The 21,273-nt window shown below is 40.6% G+C and overlaps 2 protein-coding genes across 2 annotated transcripts in view; both read right to left on the bottom strand.

Moving 5' to 3' along the window:
* Positions 1-11,150, bottom strand: part of LOC137260850 (uncharacterized) — a 33,691-nt gene extending 22,541 nt beyond the window's left edge. Inside the window, exons 1-7 of the mRNA XM_067798407.1 lie at positions 11,098-11,150; positions 8,290-8,429; positions 6,218-6,387; positions 5,479-5,639; positions 5,205-5,281; positions 870-952; positions 468-678 (exon numbers count right to left, since the gene is read on the bottom strand). Of these exons, the coding sequence (XP_067654508.1) occupies positions 468-678; positions 870-952; positions 5,205-5,281; positions 5,479-5,639; positions 6,218-6,387; positions 8,290-8,429; positions 11,098-11,150 (895 nt within the window). The remainder of the gene's footprint in view (positions 1-467; positions 679-869; positions 953-5,204; positions 5,282-5,478; positions 5,640-6,217; positions 6,388-8,289; positions 8,430-11,097) is intronic.
* Positions 11,151-12,372: 1,222 nt separating this feature from the next.
* Positions 12,373-21,273, bottom strand: part of LOC137262152 (uncharacterized) — a 30,723-nt gene continuing 21,822 nt past the window's right edge. The window contains exons 29-36 of the mRNA XM_067799933.1: positions 20,947-21,108; positions 19,648-19,776; positions 18,746-18,876; positions 17,576-17,704; positions 16,809-16,932; positions 16,350-16,446; positions 15,654-15,761; positions 12,373-14,903 (exon numbers count right to left, since the gene is read on the bottom strand). Of these exons, the coding sequence (XP_067656034.1) occupies positions 14,830-14,903; positions 15,654-15,761; positions 16,350-16,446; positions 16,809-16,932; positions 17,576-17,704; positions 18,746-18,876; positions 19,648-19,776; positions 20,947-21,108 (954 nt within the window). The 3' untranslated portion in view covers positions 12,373-14,829. The remainder of the gene's footprint in view (positions 14,904-15,653; positions 15,762-16,349; positions 16,447-16,808; positions 16,933-17,575; positions 17,705-18,745; positions 18,877-19,647; positions 19,777-20,946; positions 21,109-21,273) is intronic.

Below are 21,273 nucleotides of genomic sequence, written 5' to 3' on the forward strand. Positions count from 1 at the left end.
AAAATGTCGTTCAACCAATGTGCAGTGTGATTATTACTTTGTGACACAATTCAAATCCCACTCAAAACAGCGTAAAAGCGTGGGGATTTAATGGTGTGAGTAGTTATGGATAGACAACACGATAAAACACAATACTTGTATGGTCATAGATGAGTGCTACGAAGATTTTTCCGTTATGGATTTAATGCGTTCTCTGAAAAAAATCCTGGATAAATATTTCGAATAGGATCATGTGCATGTTAGTTCATGCTTTGCAGAAAATCGCATGGCCTGCCTTTTGACACATTATTTTCAAATACCTTTATGTTCTATAAATGTCCACAAAGATGTCTTCAACGTATCGTCAGTTTGAAACTGTTTTGTGCATCATGTATGTTTTTGGAATTTTCACTTTCAGGAAAGTATTTGCAACAGAACATGCGATTGGTGCATGATTGGGCTGGAACTAATAAGTTCTCAATGCATACCGAATCCTGAATTTCCGAACACGAGTCTGTAGTTGTCTCCCTGGTGTTGGCCGAGGAGGTCGTAGAGTTGCTGCTTGGTGGTGGGTTTGTACCACTGTGACCCCTGCAGCACAATGTGGAGGGGGACCTGCTCCTTTTCAGCCTGTCTCTCAGATGAGCATCGTCCTGTACAAGCCGTCCCGGTCTTCTTGCATATCTTCTTGTCCAGCTCCTGGAAGTAGCAACTGGCAGTGGGTTATAGTTCCAGTTTGAGAAAAAAAATGACCATTTGCTGCAGGAATACCATGTTAGAAAATCTAGTTTAAGTTAATATCGGAGGAAACAGGCAGTGCATGCTTTAGCGCTCATTCACTGTGGACCATACATTATAAGGACAGTTGATTAGACTAAACACTCTTTTACCTCTATGTCAATGGTGCCTCCTGGAAGATTTGGTGTAGCATCAGCAGCAAAGGATTTCATGGCGTCCAGAATAGGTCTGTAACCTGCAATTACATGTACGATGGCTCAACGTGACATATGGGTCAAGGGGACCTAAACGTTTACTCTCAAGGGTTCAAACAGTATTCTTCCTGTTGGGCTCTGTAAAGTGATGAAGTGGTGTAGGCAATAAAATACCAGGTTTCACTTTTCTATGAAATTACAGGATTTTTACCAAGCTTGTCAAATATTATTGTGGGTGTCTTGGGGTGCAAAACGTTCCTGCGTCATTGTCCATGTGTGTGCTGAGTAGAATCTCACTCCTGACTTGTGTTTGAAAATGTTAAAACATGATATAAAACAAACATTATTATTAGTTGTAGGGCTTTAGCAGAAGTCGTAAGTAATATGAAGGTCAAATAGAGGTCGTCATATGCAAGAATAATCTATGCCATACTAGAACGTCAACTCATAATCTAATCATTCTTTTTGGCAAATCCTTACTCCGCTCGCCCATTGAACCGGTTTGGATATTAATGTAAAATGTTACTTCATTTTTTAGTAGAAACACTCACATGTTGTTCTGCGAAAGATGTTCTACGAAGTCTAGTTGTGTCTATTTATGTCCCCCGCAGTGACAATCCTGGAATTTCGCTAAAAGCGGCGTAAAACAAAACCCACTGACTCAGTCAAGGACTGGAACATCGTATTGTACTCACAATATCAATCATTGCATTGCCTTATTCATGGTGTGTTAAGTACGTACAAACCTTCTTTGTATATTTATTGCTGATTGGGTCATCATTAACCACAAAACGACGTTAATCATAGCTTATAGAAAAATGTAATTAGTCTCGAAAATAGATAATAATAATAACAATAATACTATGTAACATAAGCCACCAAATAATAAATAATACAATAACCAGTCTCTTTTAGCCGATGACAAATATTGAACGTAAAAGGCAAAATAAGGGCTGAAACTATGGGACAGTGAATATCACTGATGACACCAAGTGTTAGACCAGAGGTAAGTATGTCCTGTCCTAGGTTAATTTGCAAAAACAGTATTTGTTTGTGGCTAAACTACACGACCATACTGCGATTCCATGACTGTATGTAAATCCAATCTTACGTGCGTACTTATGCTGTTGAAACTAAAGTGATTTTTGTGGTTTACTGGGGTTGAAAGGCTTGGAGATGGTGACGGTTCATCGGATTTATTGACTGGAACCATTAGCATGCTGTTTCGGCCAGCACAGACCATCCCAAGATGCCTTGGGGCAGGGAACCGTGTTTTATTTCCGCCCCGGGGACCATTAATTTAAACAAACATATTTTACCGTTAATGACAGTTACGTGCACGCGACAATGTGTTAATTCTGCTGCTTTAAATTTCGGTGCGTACAAGTATGGAGATTATGATGCTTGCTTAGAGCGAAAAGGAAAAACGTTGAAGAACAATGTTTGCTCAGCCATACAATGGCAGAGCTTCCAACCTTAGGGGAGAGAAAAGCCTATGGGTCCACTGGGTTCTGGGTGTCTACACCACACATAATTGCAATTCCCTTCTCAGAAACGTCACTGAAAACAATGGTTCAGATACACTACAGTGTTTTTATTAACATGACCCCAGTTTATCAGTTTTGTCTTTGCTGACTCAGCAGTATTGATAAAACCTCCAGGGGTCATTTGGATCTTCAGTGTCAGCGAGTACGTGTTTGTATACGTGATGAATGAACACCAGCATGTACGACATTAACTCCCTTTATCTTTTCAACCACACAGCGGTGACAACAGCACCTGTCAGGTTCTAAAATGGCGTGATAACCTGTACTCACATGATGTGAAGATACTTTATACCTTGATTGTTTACAGACCAGGTGAAGATATAGCCTTTCGCAATGTGAAACTGTCTAGTCATGGTGGGTTTTTATGTCATGATCATGAATAAGGGTAACAAGTGTCGTACATTGTGCTTCTTACCCGTCTCGAGAGTTATCAGGTTTGGGTATTTGTATTTATGAGTTCCTGTGCATATGAATCACTATCTGTCCTTGGTAAAGAGAACGGCATTTTAGGAAGTGTTTTGGCTAGCGCAATAGTTCCATATGTGCAGATCATCTGTTTCAACGACACAACACCAATAACATCTGTTATATGGTATATTATATTGGCGTGAAGAGATCAAGTACCTACACTGTTTCTGGATGAGTTAAAGAAATAACTGTTTCAATGAGAAACCTCTAAGTTTGGTAAGGCTTTTAAGGTTTCCATGTCTGATCGTGGAATTTATAATCTACAATCACTCGCGTCATTTATAACTGCACACATACCGTCGTCATTATAAGCTCCTGAACTCTAGCGTAAAATATAAAAAAAAACATGCGTTCTTCACAGTAATTAATCATGTGTGAGTGTAGAACTGTCAGATCTTTGAGTGCTATTGGTCATTGGAAGTTATATCGGCATGTGTTTCCAAAGTTTTAAGGCGGCACAATAGTTCATCATGTACCGATGGTGCAGGAATCTACAGCAGTGAAATCTGTAGTCTGAAACAAAACATGATTAAGCAGTCCTATTACTGTCTCACTGCTTCACTTCAACCTGTGAAACCGTCGCTCTGTCAATTTTTAAATTAAATACTGGTAATGAAAGTCTAAAAATATACTGAACAACATAAGAAACGTCCCAGGCTAAAAGGCACTGAATAAAGTGTAAAAACGTAGATAAGAATGAATGTATGAGCCATAATGATGGAAAACATATATGATGGTTTGGACTGGTGCATCTGTGATGATATGGGCGGGCGTCTAATGATCGAACCACCTGTCAATACCCGTCAATTGGAGGTTAACCTGCAACGTGTACGGCAACAGATACAACAGCGAGTAACCAGAACGGTGATACACAACGCTGTGTTGCAGTAATCAGCGCCAGTGGTGGACTCACCTGCTACTGACAGTGTTTACATCTAACTAATCCCAGGTGCCTCTATACGTGTCATGCTCTGTCAGTAAATATATTTTCGAAAAAATAATTTGTCCTTTGTTGTTGAAATCTCCAAGCTATCAAACCATCCATTTAAATGATGTGTACTTTTCAGACTGAGGGGGTAATTTTCGTATTATATGGGTGGTGCGTTTCTAATGATGTTCAGTATATTTCCACATTCATCAAGTTCTTTGCCAAAAGCAAAATATTTTATCAGTTTTTTCACTGGTCATGAAGGAGCATGGGTTGATGTTCCTTTGGTGTTTTTTTATGTTCCCTGAGCCCGAAAGGTGAGGGACCAGTGAACAACATTTTATCTCACCGAACACCTCCATATTAATTCTGAACTGTTTGAAACTAGGGTATCGGATCGTACACTTTAGCCAACCTGTGTGGATCAAACGATTCGAATTTTCCATGTTGCCGTCTTCCCCGTAGGTATTATATTGTGTAATTCCGGCGGTGTTATTCCCCTTTCAACATTCTCATGGACTACATTTGAGCAAAACGTTTCGTAGCCATTGCTAGATTCTGCAAATAACGTAAGAAAAACAAATTTAGAGTTATCTCCCTTCTATCGACTTGCATTCGCAAAACTGATTCGTCAGATCAGTGTAATAAATTATTATTTTTATTATAGGAATATGTATATGGCGTACATATCCAGACAACCAGTGCTTGCTCAAGGCGCTGACATATATATTTCCTTCGATCACTGGATGTCAATATCATCTGCCCATCATATTACCAGTGTCAACTCAGTGGGGAGTATACAACAATTGCTGCGCACCGAGGTATTTGTCGCTGTCTCATCCTGTCGAGACACCCATTCACAGCTGGGTGGACTGGGGCACATAGTGACAGAACTTTGTCCAAGTTTACTGCACGTTGCTGTACCCGCAACTAGGTGTATGCACGTGTTCATGTGGCCACCATCTTATCACTTACCCACGGATTCGTGGGTTTATTTAGGTGCACAGGATTGTGTACTGTTCACTAGCGGTTGCGACAACATGGAAAGAGTCTGCACCAAAGTTGACTCCAAGGTTTTAAACCCGGTCACACGTGGGCTCGATCCCGACACCTCAACCTCGCTGGATCACTAGCCTGGCGCTTTAGCAAGTTCGCCCACCGAAGATGATGAATTCTCAGAGAAATTTCCACGTCGCGTGTATCCGGAGAAATCGACAATAATGTTTTATGGGCAGTCTGTGTTTGGGTAGTTGCACATGCAAGACTTGTTCCACATTACATTCAACTTTTTTTTTCAACATCTACACCTTGTTTTGTTTAGTTTTACTTGAAAAAACAAATCCAACCGACCTGTACAACGGCAGACAGTCGTGTCATAGGCGTTTTCCACCTCCTGCATGGTGGGTTTGGGGGTCCGCTTCAGCAGCCTGAAACAGGAATATTGTACGGTGGGGATTAGTAGTGAGTGAATGCAGTTTTACGCCGTTAGTATCAATCTAACAATATCTGGTGAGCTTTGCATAATGTATCCATATCATATAGGTTTTTTGAAGACAACCATACATATTCATGATGATAAGATGATCCAACAGTCATTGTGAGCTTCCATGGATGAATGTCTTACCCATACATATTCATGACTTGGGCGGGGCTACAGAAGCCACACTGAGAGCCATTGTACTGTGCCAGACGGTCTTGTATCGGGTGTAGGCCATCCCTGGGGTTGCCCAAACCCTCAATGGTGGTCACTTGCATACCGTCACATGTGTACAGAGGAACCAGACACTAAAACAGGCAACATGGTGTGCATGCATCTCCTCACAGAGCATATGTCTAATAGAGCAGACTGTAAGAATATTTTCCTCCAATATGTATTCACACAGACTGTAGCTATAGTTTATATAAAAAAGATTATTTAGTTACATATTATGTGTAAATTGTTTTATTCCTTCAGATAATTTATTTGGGCAGGGACGGGTCTAAATTTTTATTACCAGGGTACCCAACCTCTTATTACCCTATCCTACCCGGATACCCGTTGTGTTAATTCATGACATTAAATTTGCAAGATATGGCAATATATTCTTTAGCAGAGGTTTAAACTTCCAGATTTTCAACAACTTAACCATGTATTATATTAAAAAATTGTGACTTTAAATTATGTATAATCTCCACAGCAATTCAACCTTTTAATGATGAAAAAAAAATCACATTACATTGTTTAATATGTAATCACATGATCATAACTGGTCCGGGTATTGAGACGGGTAACCGTATGCATCTCTTTACCCACCCGTCCTAGGCACCCGGGTTACCCGTCTCAGTCCTATTATTCAGAAATTACTTCTTTTGTTTGTGCCTACCGAGTTGACTGTGTAGGTCTGCGTGGCCTTTGTGATGGGATCGTACAGTGTGGTAGTGACGAGGCACACACCACATCCTCCCTCCATACACATCACCTTGGTGCCATAGGACACACCCTGGGACCTCATGAACTCGTTCAGGGAGAGAGCTGCGGCATACTCGTTGCCAACTGAAATCAATATAGATACATAAATTCAAAGCATTTCTGTAGTTTTCGTAAGACAGTTAAAGCTTGACAAACATAAATGCATAGCATGTTAACTTCTTTATATTCTTTCCACGATGTTTCAAAACTGATGTTTGTCCTTCCACAGTTGGGTTTTTATTGCATATAGTGAGTGAGTGAGTGAGTTTAGTTTTACGCCGCACTCAGCAATATTCCAACTATATGGCGACGGTCTGTAAATAATCGAGTCTGGACCAGACAATCCAGTGATCAACAGCATGAGCATCGACCTGCGCAATGGGGAACCGATGACATGTGTCAACCAAGTCAGCATGCCTGACCCCCCGATCCCGTTAATCGCCTCTAACGACAAACATAGTTGCCTTTCATGGCAAGCATGTTGGTGATGTGCTTGTTTATAAATGTATATTCTTTAATGCTGCAAGTTAGTCCTGAAATCAATGTATTTCCCTGGACTGAATTTGCAAGAAAGACATTAAATGACTGTGGTTTCAATGAGTGAGTGAGTGAGTGAGTGAGTTTAGTTTTACGTCGCACTTAGCAATATTCCAGCTATATGGCGACGGTCTGTAAATAATCGAGTCTGGACCAGACAATCCAGTTATCAACAACATGAGCATCGATCTGCGCAATGGGGAACCGATGAATTGTGTCAACCAAGTCAGCTAGTCTGACCACCCGATCCCGTTAGTCGCCTCTTACGACAAGCATAGTCACCTTTTATGGCAAGCATGGGTTGCTGAAGGCCTATTCTACCCCGGATTTTCACGGGTCTATTGCATATACTGACCACATTTATTAACTGCACTGACCCATCTGAACAAACCCTATCTCTGAAAAGAATATAGAGCTGTTTATCAATAACACGGGCAAAACATTCCAACCATTGCTGGTGTCCCGAGTCGTGATCATGCTAGAATAGTGCTGCTTGTCAGTCTAAATCAGGAATGTCCATCACAGATGGTGTCACCTTGAGTTCAAACCGATCCAGGGTAGACTGACCCATGCTTATCGTATTACTAACTTGGCTGACACATGTGTCATCGTATCCCAATTGCATAGTTCGATGCTCATGTAGTTGATCACTGGTTTGGCTGGTCCAGATTCGAATGTTTCCAGACCGCCGCCATATAGCTGGAATGTTGCTGATTGCAGTGTTCAACTGCCAACCAAACAACCAAACAACCACCCTCGTACAACAAGCGTTTGTTTGGGGGCACCTATAGTTACTTGGAATCTCCAAACTTAGAATACCAAACGCCATTTACAAAGTGGTCATATGTAGCATATTTTATATTTGGGATTACACTTTCTCGTTTAAGTGCAGCTTTCGGACTCATCGTGCGAACAGCGGGGATATTGCCGTACATGCAAGACATTGCGAGCGTTCGTAAAATGCCTAATTGCACATGATGAAAGTGGAGAATATAACACTTTGTGAAAGGTACAGACATGAACATTGCGTGAAGTGTACAAGGTACAGAAGTTTCAACATGGCCGACTCTACAGCCGCTGGAAACATCACAGTCGCTGTGTGTGACATGCAATGTGAACCCGACATACACTGATAACGTGACACAATGTAATCTCTGATGTGATTTTTCAGGTGCTACGGACGACTGTTTTCCTAAACAAACCCACAGGTATGAAACATTGACCCTACATCTCAGGATCTGTCGAGGCGGTTTATCTGAAATAATAATGTTCCCCCATCTTGGATATTGGACTCCGATTTGAATGACGTCAAAACGCCCACGTAACTCAAACATGTTACGTAATGAAAAGATTAAGCAATTCAAATTAGAAATCTTTTTGTAGAATTACGAAAGAAAACGCAGCTTTTTACAGATGCTTGAAAACTGCTAACTGCATGCTCATTCGTACCTGTGAAGGACTTGTTGTTTATGGTGAAGGTGACAGAGGATTTGAGGTGACCCGTGGCCTTGAACTTGAAGAAGTGGCCACAGTTTTCACAGGTAGAAGCATACACGCCATCCTTCAGTGCTCCGTTGGTCGGGGCGTGACTGTAGAAATATATAGACTGTCAAAGATTTAAACAAAACACATTTACAGCGTGTTAGAATCCGTGTTAGAATTATTTGGGTTTTTGACAACCCAGTTCTAACCCATTTGCGTAGATTGATCATTGAATTGTCTGGTCCAGACTCGATCATTCATAGACCACCTCCCGATAGATGGAATCTGCTGAATGTGGCGTTAAAAAACAAACAAAACAATATAAAACACATTTCAAGAAAAAGACAACGAAAATGAATTGTTGAATTAAAAGAATGCCTCAGAGGAAGTTTGGTGTTTTTTTCGAAAGCCCCATCTGTTAATCTGAGAAGCAAGTAGCCAGCAGCTAGTTTTCCTTGGCATCACACAACACTAACTGTATTCCAGTCATAGATATAAAACAATGACTTGTCCATCAATCATCCGCTATATGTCTGTTCATCCAGATTAACGTACAAAAGCTTTCAATTCATGTGAATATTTGAATACATCAGTGACTTCTTCTAAATTCATTAAGTGTAGGGTCGGGTAAGCACTTGCTTAGCAGGGGTATCTTTGAACGTGGTCAGTGTACGCGAAAGCACGGTGATTTTATAACAATAGAGCTAGTACACTTGCATACAATCGCACACACTTAAAATATCATTTAAAATTACTGTGCTATTCACAGCGGTATAAAAATCTAAAATACAATAAGATGCATTGTTGATGGATCAATTTAATATCGTTAAAGTACCCCTTGATCCAACTATCTATTTAATACTTATTATTGTCTTGAAATTAATTATAACATTTTGATTGGTATGTTTTGTACATATAAGTATTATTTATGTTTGACTTTGTAACTGAAATTGTTAGTTGCTGTATCCTCAAAGGGGGCTGAAGTATCATAAAAGAGAGCGTACGTAAGTCCCAATACATTCAAAGTAAATCTAAACTTACCACTTTTTAATCTTAGAATATGTGTGTTTCTAATTTATGACTGCATTTGTCTCCAATTACCAGAGACTAGAAGGAATGGTGTAAATCCAGCTAGGGTCCATGCAGGTAGCTAAGGTACTGTAAGTCCCCATGTTTCGTATTATGGTGATCTTTTTGGTGATTTCCAATCGTTTTGAATATATTTTATTTTTCATTAAAGTTTGTTGTTTCTAATTTTACACTTTTATTCTAGTTTTAAATCTCTATTTATGATAATCAAGTTATTGTGCTGTCCTTCAACGACAGGTTATTTCATTGCTTGATTGCATTATCACGAATAAGTAATTTGTTAAAGTCACGTTTGAGAACGAGAAATATTGCCGACGTGACTTTACATCTTAACTCCCTCACTCACTGTTCCATTTATCATACAATCTCGCCTGTGTTTCCCAGAGTAACAGCTTTACTAACATGTAATGGTTTAATGTATAGTGCAATGTAGTGAAGATAAACTGATATATTGGATATACAGTGAGAAGTTTAGTCATCTACAGTGACAGCGACGGTGAGTTGAGTTTTACGCCGCACTCAGCAACATTCCAGCTACATGACAGCGGTTTGTAAGTAATGGTCTGGAGCAGACAATCCAGTGATCAACAATATGAGCATCAATCTGCGCAATTCGGATCTGACCATAATCGCCATAATCTCTTAATAATGTAGCATGAACGTTGTTATTCTGAACGTTAGATACATTTTACAGACAGAATTACACACCTTTGATTGACAAGGGCTGATCGATTCTGATAAAGCTGAATATGGAAAGGAATAGCAATATCCCTTGTATGCCACCGTTTGTATGCATTATCTATCTACATGTGACTTGATGAGAGTTGATAATCTATATGGACATATTTAGAAATATATGTATTAACACGATATCTGTTGAACACTATCTGGCGGTACAATAGGATATACCGGTCCTGAATATGTAAGACTCTTGTTATCAGTTTGACCTTTGGTAGATCTACGATACTCAGTTATTGTCCTTTAGTTCGCAAACATTGTCTTATTCCCATGCCACTTGCAACATAACGATATATTTCTGAAAATGTGTCCATTTTTGTCACGTCGACCTTAGGAAGCTTCACGGTGTCCTGACGTTGAACACACCTGAGCAGGAATGGCGTTATGAGAGTGGAAAATTGCTTACAGTAAAAATCATTGTCTGTCGCAATACTTCATTATATATACATTTAAAAAGTTTGATGTGTGGGACATGTAAATGCTCAGCAAAACCAAAATATATCATGGTCATCCTGCATATAAGAATTGTGTTCTTCACCCGAAATACGATTTTCCTTTTTTGTCCAAAAGAATTGATGATACCAGGGGTCTCACCACAGATCTCTGGCGCAGCATGGCATACTTTTAGCATCATGTACTGTGGTCGAGGTCTGCAACCATATTTGCTGTTCAGTCTCTGTTTATCCTACCATATGCATATTGCATTTGAAACTGATCGCGTTCGTGAATGTAGTTTTACGCCGCTTTTTATCAATATTCCAGCAATATCAAGACCGGGGACACCAGAACTGAGCTTCACACATTGCACCAATGTACATGACTATATCACCGCCCCTCATTGTAGAATACAGGCTAAAGTAAAACAACCAAATCCGTGAAATCACGGCACTAGAGAAAGTTGTACAATTTATCTGTCCCAGAGTGTATGTAACAGAGAAAATACCCTACCTGGTCCTACATACAGGACACTGTACAAAGTCTCCGAGCGACTTTGTCGGCATTTTGACGACTACGACTGCTACTGACGCCGACTACATGGGAAGCATCTGTGGCGATCGTCACGTGGGTTTCATGTGACAGCCGTACTATTCTGTATTGCCACAGATAAAGTGATAAAGTAATTCTGATGAATCACGCTGATGATAATTGATGTTGACGGTCACTGTCATTTCGATGTAGTTGATGCTGATGTTGTTTCATATCTATATTGTTAGGCCTGATACCTTTAAACTATGTTGCAGGACAGACCCTGAAGATCTGGGATACGATTGATCTTCAGCACCCCATGCTAGTCGTGATAGGCGACTGACAAGATCAGTTGGACGGACTCGATGTCTTGGTTGACACATGTCATCGTATCACAGTTGTGTCGGTCGATGCTCATGCTGTTGTCCACTGGGCTGTCGGGTCCGTAATCGATTATTTCCAGATCGATGCCATATAGTCAGAATACGTCTGAGTGTGGAGTTAACAAGACAGTTCCAGGTACCAGTCGAACCATTTGATAGGTTTCATGGGTGTTTTCGTTGTTATAGAGGTACATGTAGTGAGTGAGTGAGTGAGTTTAGTTTTACGCCGCACTCAGCAATATTCCAGCTATATGGCGGCGGTCTCTAAATAATCGAGTCTGGACCAGACAATCCAGTTATCAACAACATGAGCATCGATCTGCGCAATTGGGAACCGATGACATGCGTCAACCAAGTCAGCGAGCCTGACCACCCGATCCCGTTAGTCGCCTCTTACGACAAGCTGAGTCGCCTTTTATGGCAAAGAGGTACATGTAAGGAACAGGTAGAGGTGCATGATGAACAGTCTGTCTGTTCGCCTGCCCATAGAGTACTTGACGGATATGTTCGGAGCTGACGAGTCTTTTGTTGTATGGGTGTTGACGGATGTATGAACCTGTAAATCGTCATGAAGACGACAGACGTACTTACCGTTTACAGTCTCAAAGGTGTAAACAGAAGCGCTATGGTGTTCCTGCTTCGTCTAGTCCATCACCAACTTATCGATCCAGGGCATGGCTGTTCTGATCCTGTCCGATAACACCCGGTGTTATCACTGATTCAGTCAAAATAGTTTCACTTTTATAAATTTTGTGACGCGTGGAACGTTTTTCACTGCATTGGCGTGGATACTATTTATTTATTCCTTTACAGCAGATATATTGACTAAACAATGTCACATGTGTGAGTAATCCTACTCTTTTGGTTGTATTATGTCTTCTCGGTTTTTGATGCAGGCCTCATTGGTGAAAACCATGAACGATTGTAGGGTGCTTATAAACCATGAAACGAAATAAGGGCTACTTTGGGACTGCATAGGTTATCTTCAAAGCGGATCCTTTTCCCATATAAGGGAGGCAACCCCAAATTTAACAACCGAGAAAGAAGTTTTGATTTCATCTTTCGGACCAGCAGACCTTTCCTTGAACTCCTATGAGACAAACACATAAACCAATACTTGTATTTCATTATTTCGTTTATTTCAGATAATTTGTATTATCTTTGAAGGGCATTTAGAAGTGAAATGCATAAGAATGAAGATTTTATGGATATCAACTTCTTTATATGAGAACACAACGTTTCGGAGTCAATGCTTACTCCTTCACCTGATGAAGGAGTAAGCATTAACTCCGAAACGTTGTGTTCTCATATAAAGAAGTTGATATCCATAAAATTTTCATTCTTAATTTGTATTATCGTTTTTCAGAAAATTCAAAGATATCACATTCCAGAAACATTTGGCACAAGTCCTATTAAAGCAACGAGTGGTATTTGCAAAGATGTATGCTGATAGTTAATTTGTATCGAACTCTGATGTATCGCACATTCGATGAAGTGACACATCGATCCCTGAGTATGCCCTGTTACCTACGTTTTTACGTACCGAACCTGAACCCTTCAACGTCGACGCAACGGAATATGGCTGTGTTTCAAATCATCTCGAACCAGAAACTTATTTTAAAACAAACAATACCACTACGCTGTAGATAAAGCGACTGTTAAAAAGGAAACATGGAAGAAGTTAAAATGGACACACATATTTTTTATGTTAATTAGTATTTTTTTTTCAATGCTTTTTTGACTGACACTTTGAGATTGTTACTTATTTGGTACTGCTCCAGATACGGCTTTCACATAACCAAATGAGAAAAGAATTAGAAGTAATCTTATTTTTTTTCCCAAGCCGTTGTCATTTGCAGAAGCTCGGGATATGTCATTAAAAGTCAAACAAAAAAGAGCAGTTGAATAGACAGAGAGTTTCTGCCAGTTACATTGATCAGAAATATAAAGTTAGACCTTAATAGCAACAATGAATAGAAATCGCGGTTTATGCTCAAATTAACAAAATAAAAAAACCAAACACGTCATCACGTTATCAGTCGTCAACATCAATAACGTCACAGAAAAGAATGCAGAAACAAGACGCCAAACAAAAAAGAACTGCTTAACAGAAATGCAGGCTGCTACAAAGTTACAAATGTACGTTGCCCCGCATGTATGTCTGAATAACTATACGAAATGATGCCACAACAAATTATACCAATGTACATATAATACTTAATAGTCAATGCGTTGTGAGTATTAACCATCACTTTATTAAATTTGGAGGTATTGATCAATATTTTAAAAATTGCATTTTACATTAAACCGAAATTTAAAAATGGTGTATTGATGTCTCAGGCTTGGTGAATAGATTATTATCAGTATTAGTTTTAATGGTATTACCGGAAGAATTTCCTCGTGGTTTAAGCATATGATGTAACGATTCACCAGTGTGGTTGCTGTAATGATTTAACACCAGTAACTCATATATATTGCTCAAGATTCACAATAAACAGGAAAAAATGTAATAGCAAGATATGTAAACTTCCTCAAAAGAATATGTTGAATTAGTTGAGCGATTATATCTACGTAATAAAGCACGTTTCTCACTCTCTGATTAACAGAATTTTCCCCAACAATATTTTTCTTGCTTAAACTCAATTAGCCTTATAGGTTCTCTAACATAACCCAGAATTACATTTCACAGAAAAACACAGCGATTAGAGTCCCTCCACCTCTATCACATTACCTCCGCCACATGCCCTGCAACTCTGAGCAGTATTTGTTTCACCAGGAATAGAAATGTTTAGGGAACCTCACTGCTGGCAAGACTTATAAACCAGCCAGTGGTTATTCTATTACATACATGAGTGGAAAATGCTTAGATCTAAAATGTAACGCTTGTAACGTATTATGCCGTTTCATATCGAGGTCGTTTGCTACCAAATGTTGGACGCCTGTCACCATGCTTTCTTTCATCAAGTGATAGTCACGTGATTGACTGTGTCGGCTGCTTCCTGTTTCAGACGATTTCCGGACGAAAAAGCAAAAAAAAACACTTCCATGAAGTGAAAAAAACCCCAAAACACAGTATTGAGATAAGAACTACAATATGGACCCTTCCACAATACATGGAGAAAAAAGTACCAAATAACGCAGCATTGAGATAAGAAATACGACATGGACCCTTCGATGTCCTTTTGAATTTTTACCACTAACCATGCGAGGAGGGTATGTGATTAAACAAACACATGCTGTGTTTTCAAATACATTTTGTTTAAGAATGACTCCTAAATCTGTGTACCGATGTCACATAAACTCATGTGTTGTAATGCCTTAGACAAGCCGGCTATGTTCCATATGTCAGCTGTGTACTGTCAACTTGACAAGCTGTCTGGATCACTTCCACTGAAGCAGGGGGGTCTGAAATACACACATGGGAAATATGTGGCAGTATATCAATTGATATCAATTATATTAGCAGAATAAGCAGTCTCGATTATTAAGGGTGAAACGGAATATCGCGGTATTAGCAGAATCGCGGTATTTTCCCTTCGGTTAGGCATATGGTAATACAATAAAACAATCGATATTTTCGGTATTCGTTCAGCCATTTCTATCTAGTCTCAAAATGACAGTTTTCTTCATCCAAGACAACATTTTTTTCTTCGTTCAAACTAACAATTGTTTCTTCATTCACAATAACAGAGATTATCGTTAATATTTTCCATGTCACTGAACAATAACAGGTTGGCGCTTGTGGGTTTTTTTCGTTATGATCATGTCCCATATACCGAACTGAAACGAACCAAACCGATGGCCCAGTATAGCAACGTGTACCGTACCATGATAAAGGTGTATCGTCTGTCCCCTCTCCATTATTCTGGGCATGAAATAATGAATACTCAACACAACGCCAAACATGTGGTTATGTGTTAATATATGCAGATGTAGTCACTTACCAGTAAAACGTCTTCATGAATCATGAACTCTTTTGCACGTCATAACATTAATAAGAAACAATGTCCATCCAGTAATGAGGCAGGTACACCCTCTTTAATGTGTCTATGCCAGTTTGGTAATTCAACCCTATATCCAATACTGTTTTTATGTGAATGCCTACAACATGACAGTTGGTTCGCAATAAAGGACTAGAAGTGCAACATGTCATACCGAGAGCAAAGTAGACGTCCTTTGATATTTCGCTTCTGGCAGCCTCGATGGCGTGTTTGATAGCAAACAGCGCAGATGCAGACATACACAGGGGCGGCTCACCAACGGCTGTAAGATGACATATATTTTATATATACGTAAATACATCAGTGTCATACCAACAGGAAGAGTGCGCCCTGTGATCTTGCCTCTCTGGCAGCCTCGATGGCGTGTTTCAAAGAGTACAACGCTGATACAGTCATACAAAGGGATATTACGTCTGTAGCAGGACATGGGAGACACACTTTACTAAATTATCTGTGAGCATTTGTATTTAAGATCTAGTTTCATGGGTTAATGTCAGTTGGTAATCTATAACGGTCTAGCCTCTACGAGATATGAAGTTGAAAGGGGTTCATCAGTATTGTCTACGAGTAGGTGCAAACAGAAGACGTGCTGAGCATCCTCGTTATCGTAGTGCCCCCTAGCAGTTCGGAAAAGCATTAGACCAATCTGCTCTATTGAAAATGGCCGTAAAAGGCACTTAGCGGTGGGACATAGATGAATAAACTCTAAATCAGTAATTACACAGGTGAAAAGGTACGCATACCCTTCCGTACTGATATACCTCACCACAAAACTGGCAAAAAAGATAACTGTGTTGAGTGTCTCCTAAGGACATGAAAACTGAAAGTCCATCAGTGGTTGCCAAATTACCTTTGGATCTCAGAACTCCACGTGGGTTAGGTGCATTCTTCAGGAACTGGATCCGGAAGTCTATAGGAATATCCTTCCCCAGTGGAGGTTTGTAGTCCTGTGCAAGTGTAAAACACCATAAAACATCAATCCCAATATTTAGTTAAAATATGGCAGGATGTGGCAAGGTAAGAAGCAGTAAGTTTATATTGTGTTAGCAAACAATTTTCAATCGAGAAGACGAAATGGATATGACGTATTTTGACAAGTTCAGTATTTGTGCAAAATTGTTCTTTGACCCTTAATCTGCAACATTATCGTTTGTAACATACACGTGGACTATGATATACTCGCAAACCAATAAACTGCCTATTGTGGTAGCGACCGATTTCTTATCAAAATATTAACAATTACTACAGGTCACTCATGCTGTGATGTACAGTGGTGTTACCTTGAAACCAACGATTTTTTCCTACTTACCCAAGTTCCATCCGTCACGGCGGCGCCAGTCGTGGGGTCATAGATCATTTGTTCGGTCATCCAGTAGCCCAAGCCCATCACAAACCCACCCTCTGCTTGTCCAACGTCAATCTCAGGGTTCATGCTATTGGATCCAAGAAAAAACATACCTTGTACATAGTCAGACGAGTATATATCCATATATTTAAGGAACAACGGTTGCGTGATTCCTGGAAGCAATAGGACGTCAGGCCTGTCCCATAGAAAAGTACACGTGACACTTGTTGCCTCTTTCTAGACAAGTGAGTTTGTTGAGACAGAGACAGCCTCGATCTGTTCAGTCAGTAATGGAGATAAGATTGGTCAAATTGCTTAACTTTCTACCTCTCTTGATGGTCTTACCTCTCAGCACAGTCATACAGGGTGTCCACTCTGTTGGTCTTTCCTCTCTCCACAGTCATACAGGGTGTCCACTCTGTTGGTCTTTCCTCTCCCCACAGTCATACAGAGTGTCCTCTCTGTTGGTCTTTCCTCTCTCCACAGTCTTACGAGAAGTCATCTCTGTTGGCCTCACCTCTCTCCACAATCAAACAGCACGTCCACTCTGCTGGCCTTACCTGCCTTCACGCTCACACAGTTTGTTCCCTTGTTGGTCTTACCGCTGTCCAGAGTCATACAGTATGTCCACTTTGTCCGTCTTTAATCTCTTTATAGTCATACAGTAGTTACACACTGTTGGTCTTACTTTTTTCTACAGTCATACCGTAGGCCCACTCTGTTGGTCTTACCTCTCGCCACAGTCATACAGAATGTCCACTCTGTTGATCTGGTTCTCCCCTGTCAGAACGTCCACCTCGACTTCTGTGCACGTTACACCGTAGATGTTGTAGTCAGTATAATCTCCTTTTGGGTTGGTGCTGAAAATGTCAATACAAACACCATTGACTTCTTCACACAGATCACAAGAGAGAGTTACTTAGCACTTGTAGCCATATTCCAGCACAGTGGAAGCTGTCAGCATTGGCATCTGTCCAATCCGGCATGTCGTCAAAACTGGCGTAAAATCTCAGTCCCATCTGTGGCTTGTACATTTACCATCAGCTCTACAATCCGGCACCTTGTCTAAACTGGAGTATTTCTTTAGTCCTGGTGAATGCCGACTTAGACAGCTTCCACTGCAATACTACTGCAGGGACATTATACATTTGCCTGTGGGTTTGTCACGCTGTCCCACTTCAAATACCCGTTCCCACGAGGGATTTAGCTTCAGATTGTCTCTCCATATATGAATGCATAGACGTTAAAAAGAAGAAATACATCTGGCTTTCAAGGTGTTTTACCAAACCACATTTTATGTATGCCTCAAATAATAATTTAGAGTAAATAAGTTTATTTTCACGCCGCTTTTAGCAATATTCGATAAACATCACGGTCGGAGACACCAGCAATGGACTTCATACATTCTATCAAAGAGAACAATCGAACCCAGAGCTTCCTCGTGATGAACGCTTTAATCATTAAGCTACCTCACCGACCCACAATGTAGAAGGTCATTGCGTAATACCCTAGTCCAACACTGGAGAAAAAAGTTATTGATACTGGTATGTTTATGATTGACATGAGTTATAAGATTGATATGATTGATTGTGTCAATGAATTGATGGATCATGGTCCAAAATTTGCATACAACTAGTTTTGCCCAGTGTATGAGCCATACTTTCCTATTTATATCGATATCGGACAATATTGACTATCGCCCCTGTTGCTTCTAAAATACAAAAGTTAGGGCTGATATGATGTCACCCTTTTCGCTTTCGAAACAAATCGAAAAAAATCATATTCTTCAACTTAAAAAGTACACGTGTCGATATAGTGTGCGTCACACATGCCAGTGACACACACGTTAGACTTTGTAGGTGAGCTGACGAAAAGTAGCTTGTTGATTCTCCAACACGTACAAGCTTTTCGCTGACAGGTCCATTCCTTCACTGAAACATTTGGTGACCAGCTGCTGCCAGGTGGGGTTGACCATCTTGGCTTTGACTGGTGCCATCCTGTTCTTTAACTGTTGACAGCACTGAATGACTCCCTTTAAGAAATACATTACCAAGAAATTAACATGAAGTACGTCTTCTTTGAGATGCATGTTAACTGTATGTATGCACTGGAACGAAATGACCTGAAGTGAGCGACTGAGTTTTTACGTCGCACTCAACAGTGTTCCAGCAATTAGCGCCGGTCTGTAAGTAATGGAGCAGTGACCAGACAGTGATCAATGTAATGAGCATACATCTTCGCTGCTGGGACACAAAACGTGTCAAGCAAGTCAAGGTTGCCAATCACCCTTTCCCAGCCTGACCGCTCGATCCCCCTAGTCGGCTCTTACGACAAGAAAATCAATTCTGACACTGGAACTTCTCGCATAAATGTTGAGAAGAAAACGAACATTTCGTTCCCACGAAATGCTGTGGAAATTGTCAGATAGGCAGGTACGGTTTATATATTACGACATACCAAACAGGCTGTTATATAAGACAGCTAAGAAATTACATTTTGTAGACTAAATACATATTTCGATATGTGGTTCGTGCCTTGAACAATAACCACTGACTGGCTGGAAGGATATACTAATTATTTGTCGCGTTGAAGTTCAGAGAAAGTAGCTACCTCCAGGTTCATCTGTTATAGACGTAACTAACTGATTATGGTTCATAGCCGTTTTTAGAAACATTCCAGCATACAGACGGGTGGAGACTGCACCCTTCTCGGAAATCGAATCCAGATCTTCGGCATAACTAGCAAACGCGTTACCCAATAGTCTACCCAAAGAAGGGATATGATACTCGGCAGTAAATCTTACGAGTGCATTGACTTCGCTGGTGACACTGCCTCCTGTGCAGTAGGAGTTGGAATTGGACAGGGTGGTCATCGGCTTGACGGTGATAGTGTCCATGGGAATTCCTAGCTCAAAGGCGCATACTTGCATCATCTGTCAATTCAAAGTCATGATTCAAAGTCTTCAGTCCACATTCATGACGTGGGAGAAAATGTTTTGATAAATTCCTGGTGTTCTCGATGAATGGTCACAATTTTATCACGGGTTTCACGTTACCCAAACAGGTTATTGACCGTACTCAACCCATGTGATCACCCAAATAGACTACCGACCCTACTTTACCTATGTAATCCCGCTTCCCCATCAGAACGCATGATCACTTCTACACACTCCAGGTGAAAACGTTTATACACTATACGTCATCACTGCGACACGTTATGCATATAGCTTAACAGCGATACCTATGCACCATTATTCCACATTCAAACTGCCCGTGATCGTGGCTATAAACTACATGTGATCGTGGCTTTAAGCTACATGTGATCGTGGCTTTAAACTACATGTGATCTTGGTTTTAAACTACATGCGATCCTGGCTTTAAACTACATGCGATCCTGGCTCTAAACTACATGCGATCCTGGCTTTAAACTTCATGTGATCCTGGCTTTAAACTACATGTGATCCTGGCTCCACACAGAACATGGTCATAGTTTCACACTACACGTTTCACAGTACATGTGAGTGAGTGAGTGAGTGAGTTTAGTTTTACGCCGCACTCAGCAATATTCCAGTTATATGGCGGCGGTCTGTAAATAATCGAGTCTGGACCAGACAATCCAGTGATCAACAACATGAGCATCGACCTGCGCAATTGGGAACCGATGACATGTGTCAACCAAGTCACCGAACCTGACCACCCGATGCCGTTAGTGGCCTCTTACGACAAGCTGAGCCGCCTCTTATGGCAAGCATGGGTTGCTGAAGGTCTATTCTACCCCGGGACTTTCACGGGTGTCACAGTACATGTGATCACAGTTATACACTACATGTGGTCACGACTACACACTACACATGATCACGGCTACACATTCCACGCGATCGTGCTTTACACTACAAATGATCATAGTTTCCCATTACACGTGATCACGGCCACACATTGCACGTGATCGTGGCATCACACTGCACGTGATCACGGCCACACATTGCACGTGATCACGGCTACACACTAATCCGGATCTTCACAAACAGTTATAGGCAAAAGTGAAAGGACATCACATTCGACATAACGATGATAAAACGTTATCTAAAACACAATCTACCAACCTTGGTATTGATTCCCTGTCCGTTCTCCACGCCGCCAATGGATATAGCGACGGAGCCGTCACCGTGGTAGACAGCCATGTACACGTTGAAGTTGATATCTGTGAAGTACAAGTCCCACCGGAGAGGCATCACCGAGATGCCTTTCTTCTTCCATCTGTTGGCCTAGGTGAGAATTGGGCAGATACTGGTGGAATGTCTCCAAGACATGCACAGAGTGTGATTCAAACATACACTATATTTGGGATTTCACTATCTAGTACAGATTCTAGTACTTTCGTTGGGTTGAGTTTCATCCGGGTTTCGAGAATCATCAACGTCGCCCAGTTC

Source organism: Haliotis asinina, chromosome 14 (assembly GCF_037392515.1).
Source record: "Haliotis asinina isolate JCU_RB_2024 chromosome 14, JCU_Hal_asi_v2, whole genome shotgun sequence".
Taxonomy (NCBI): domain Eukaryota; kingdom Metazoa; phylum Mollusca; class Gastropoda; order Lepetellida; family Haliotidae; genus Haliotis; species Haliotis asinina.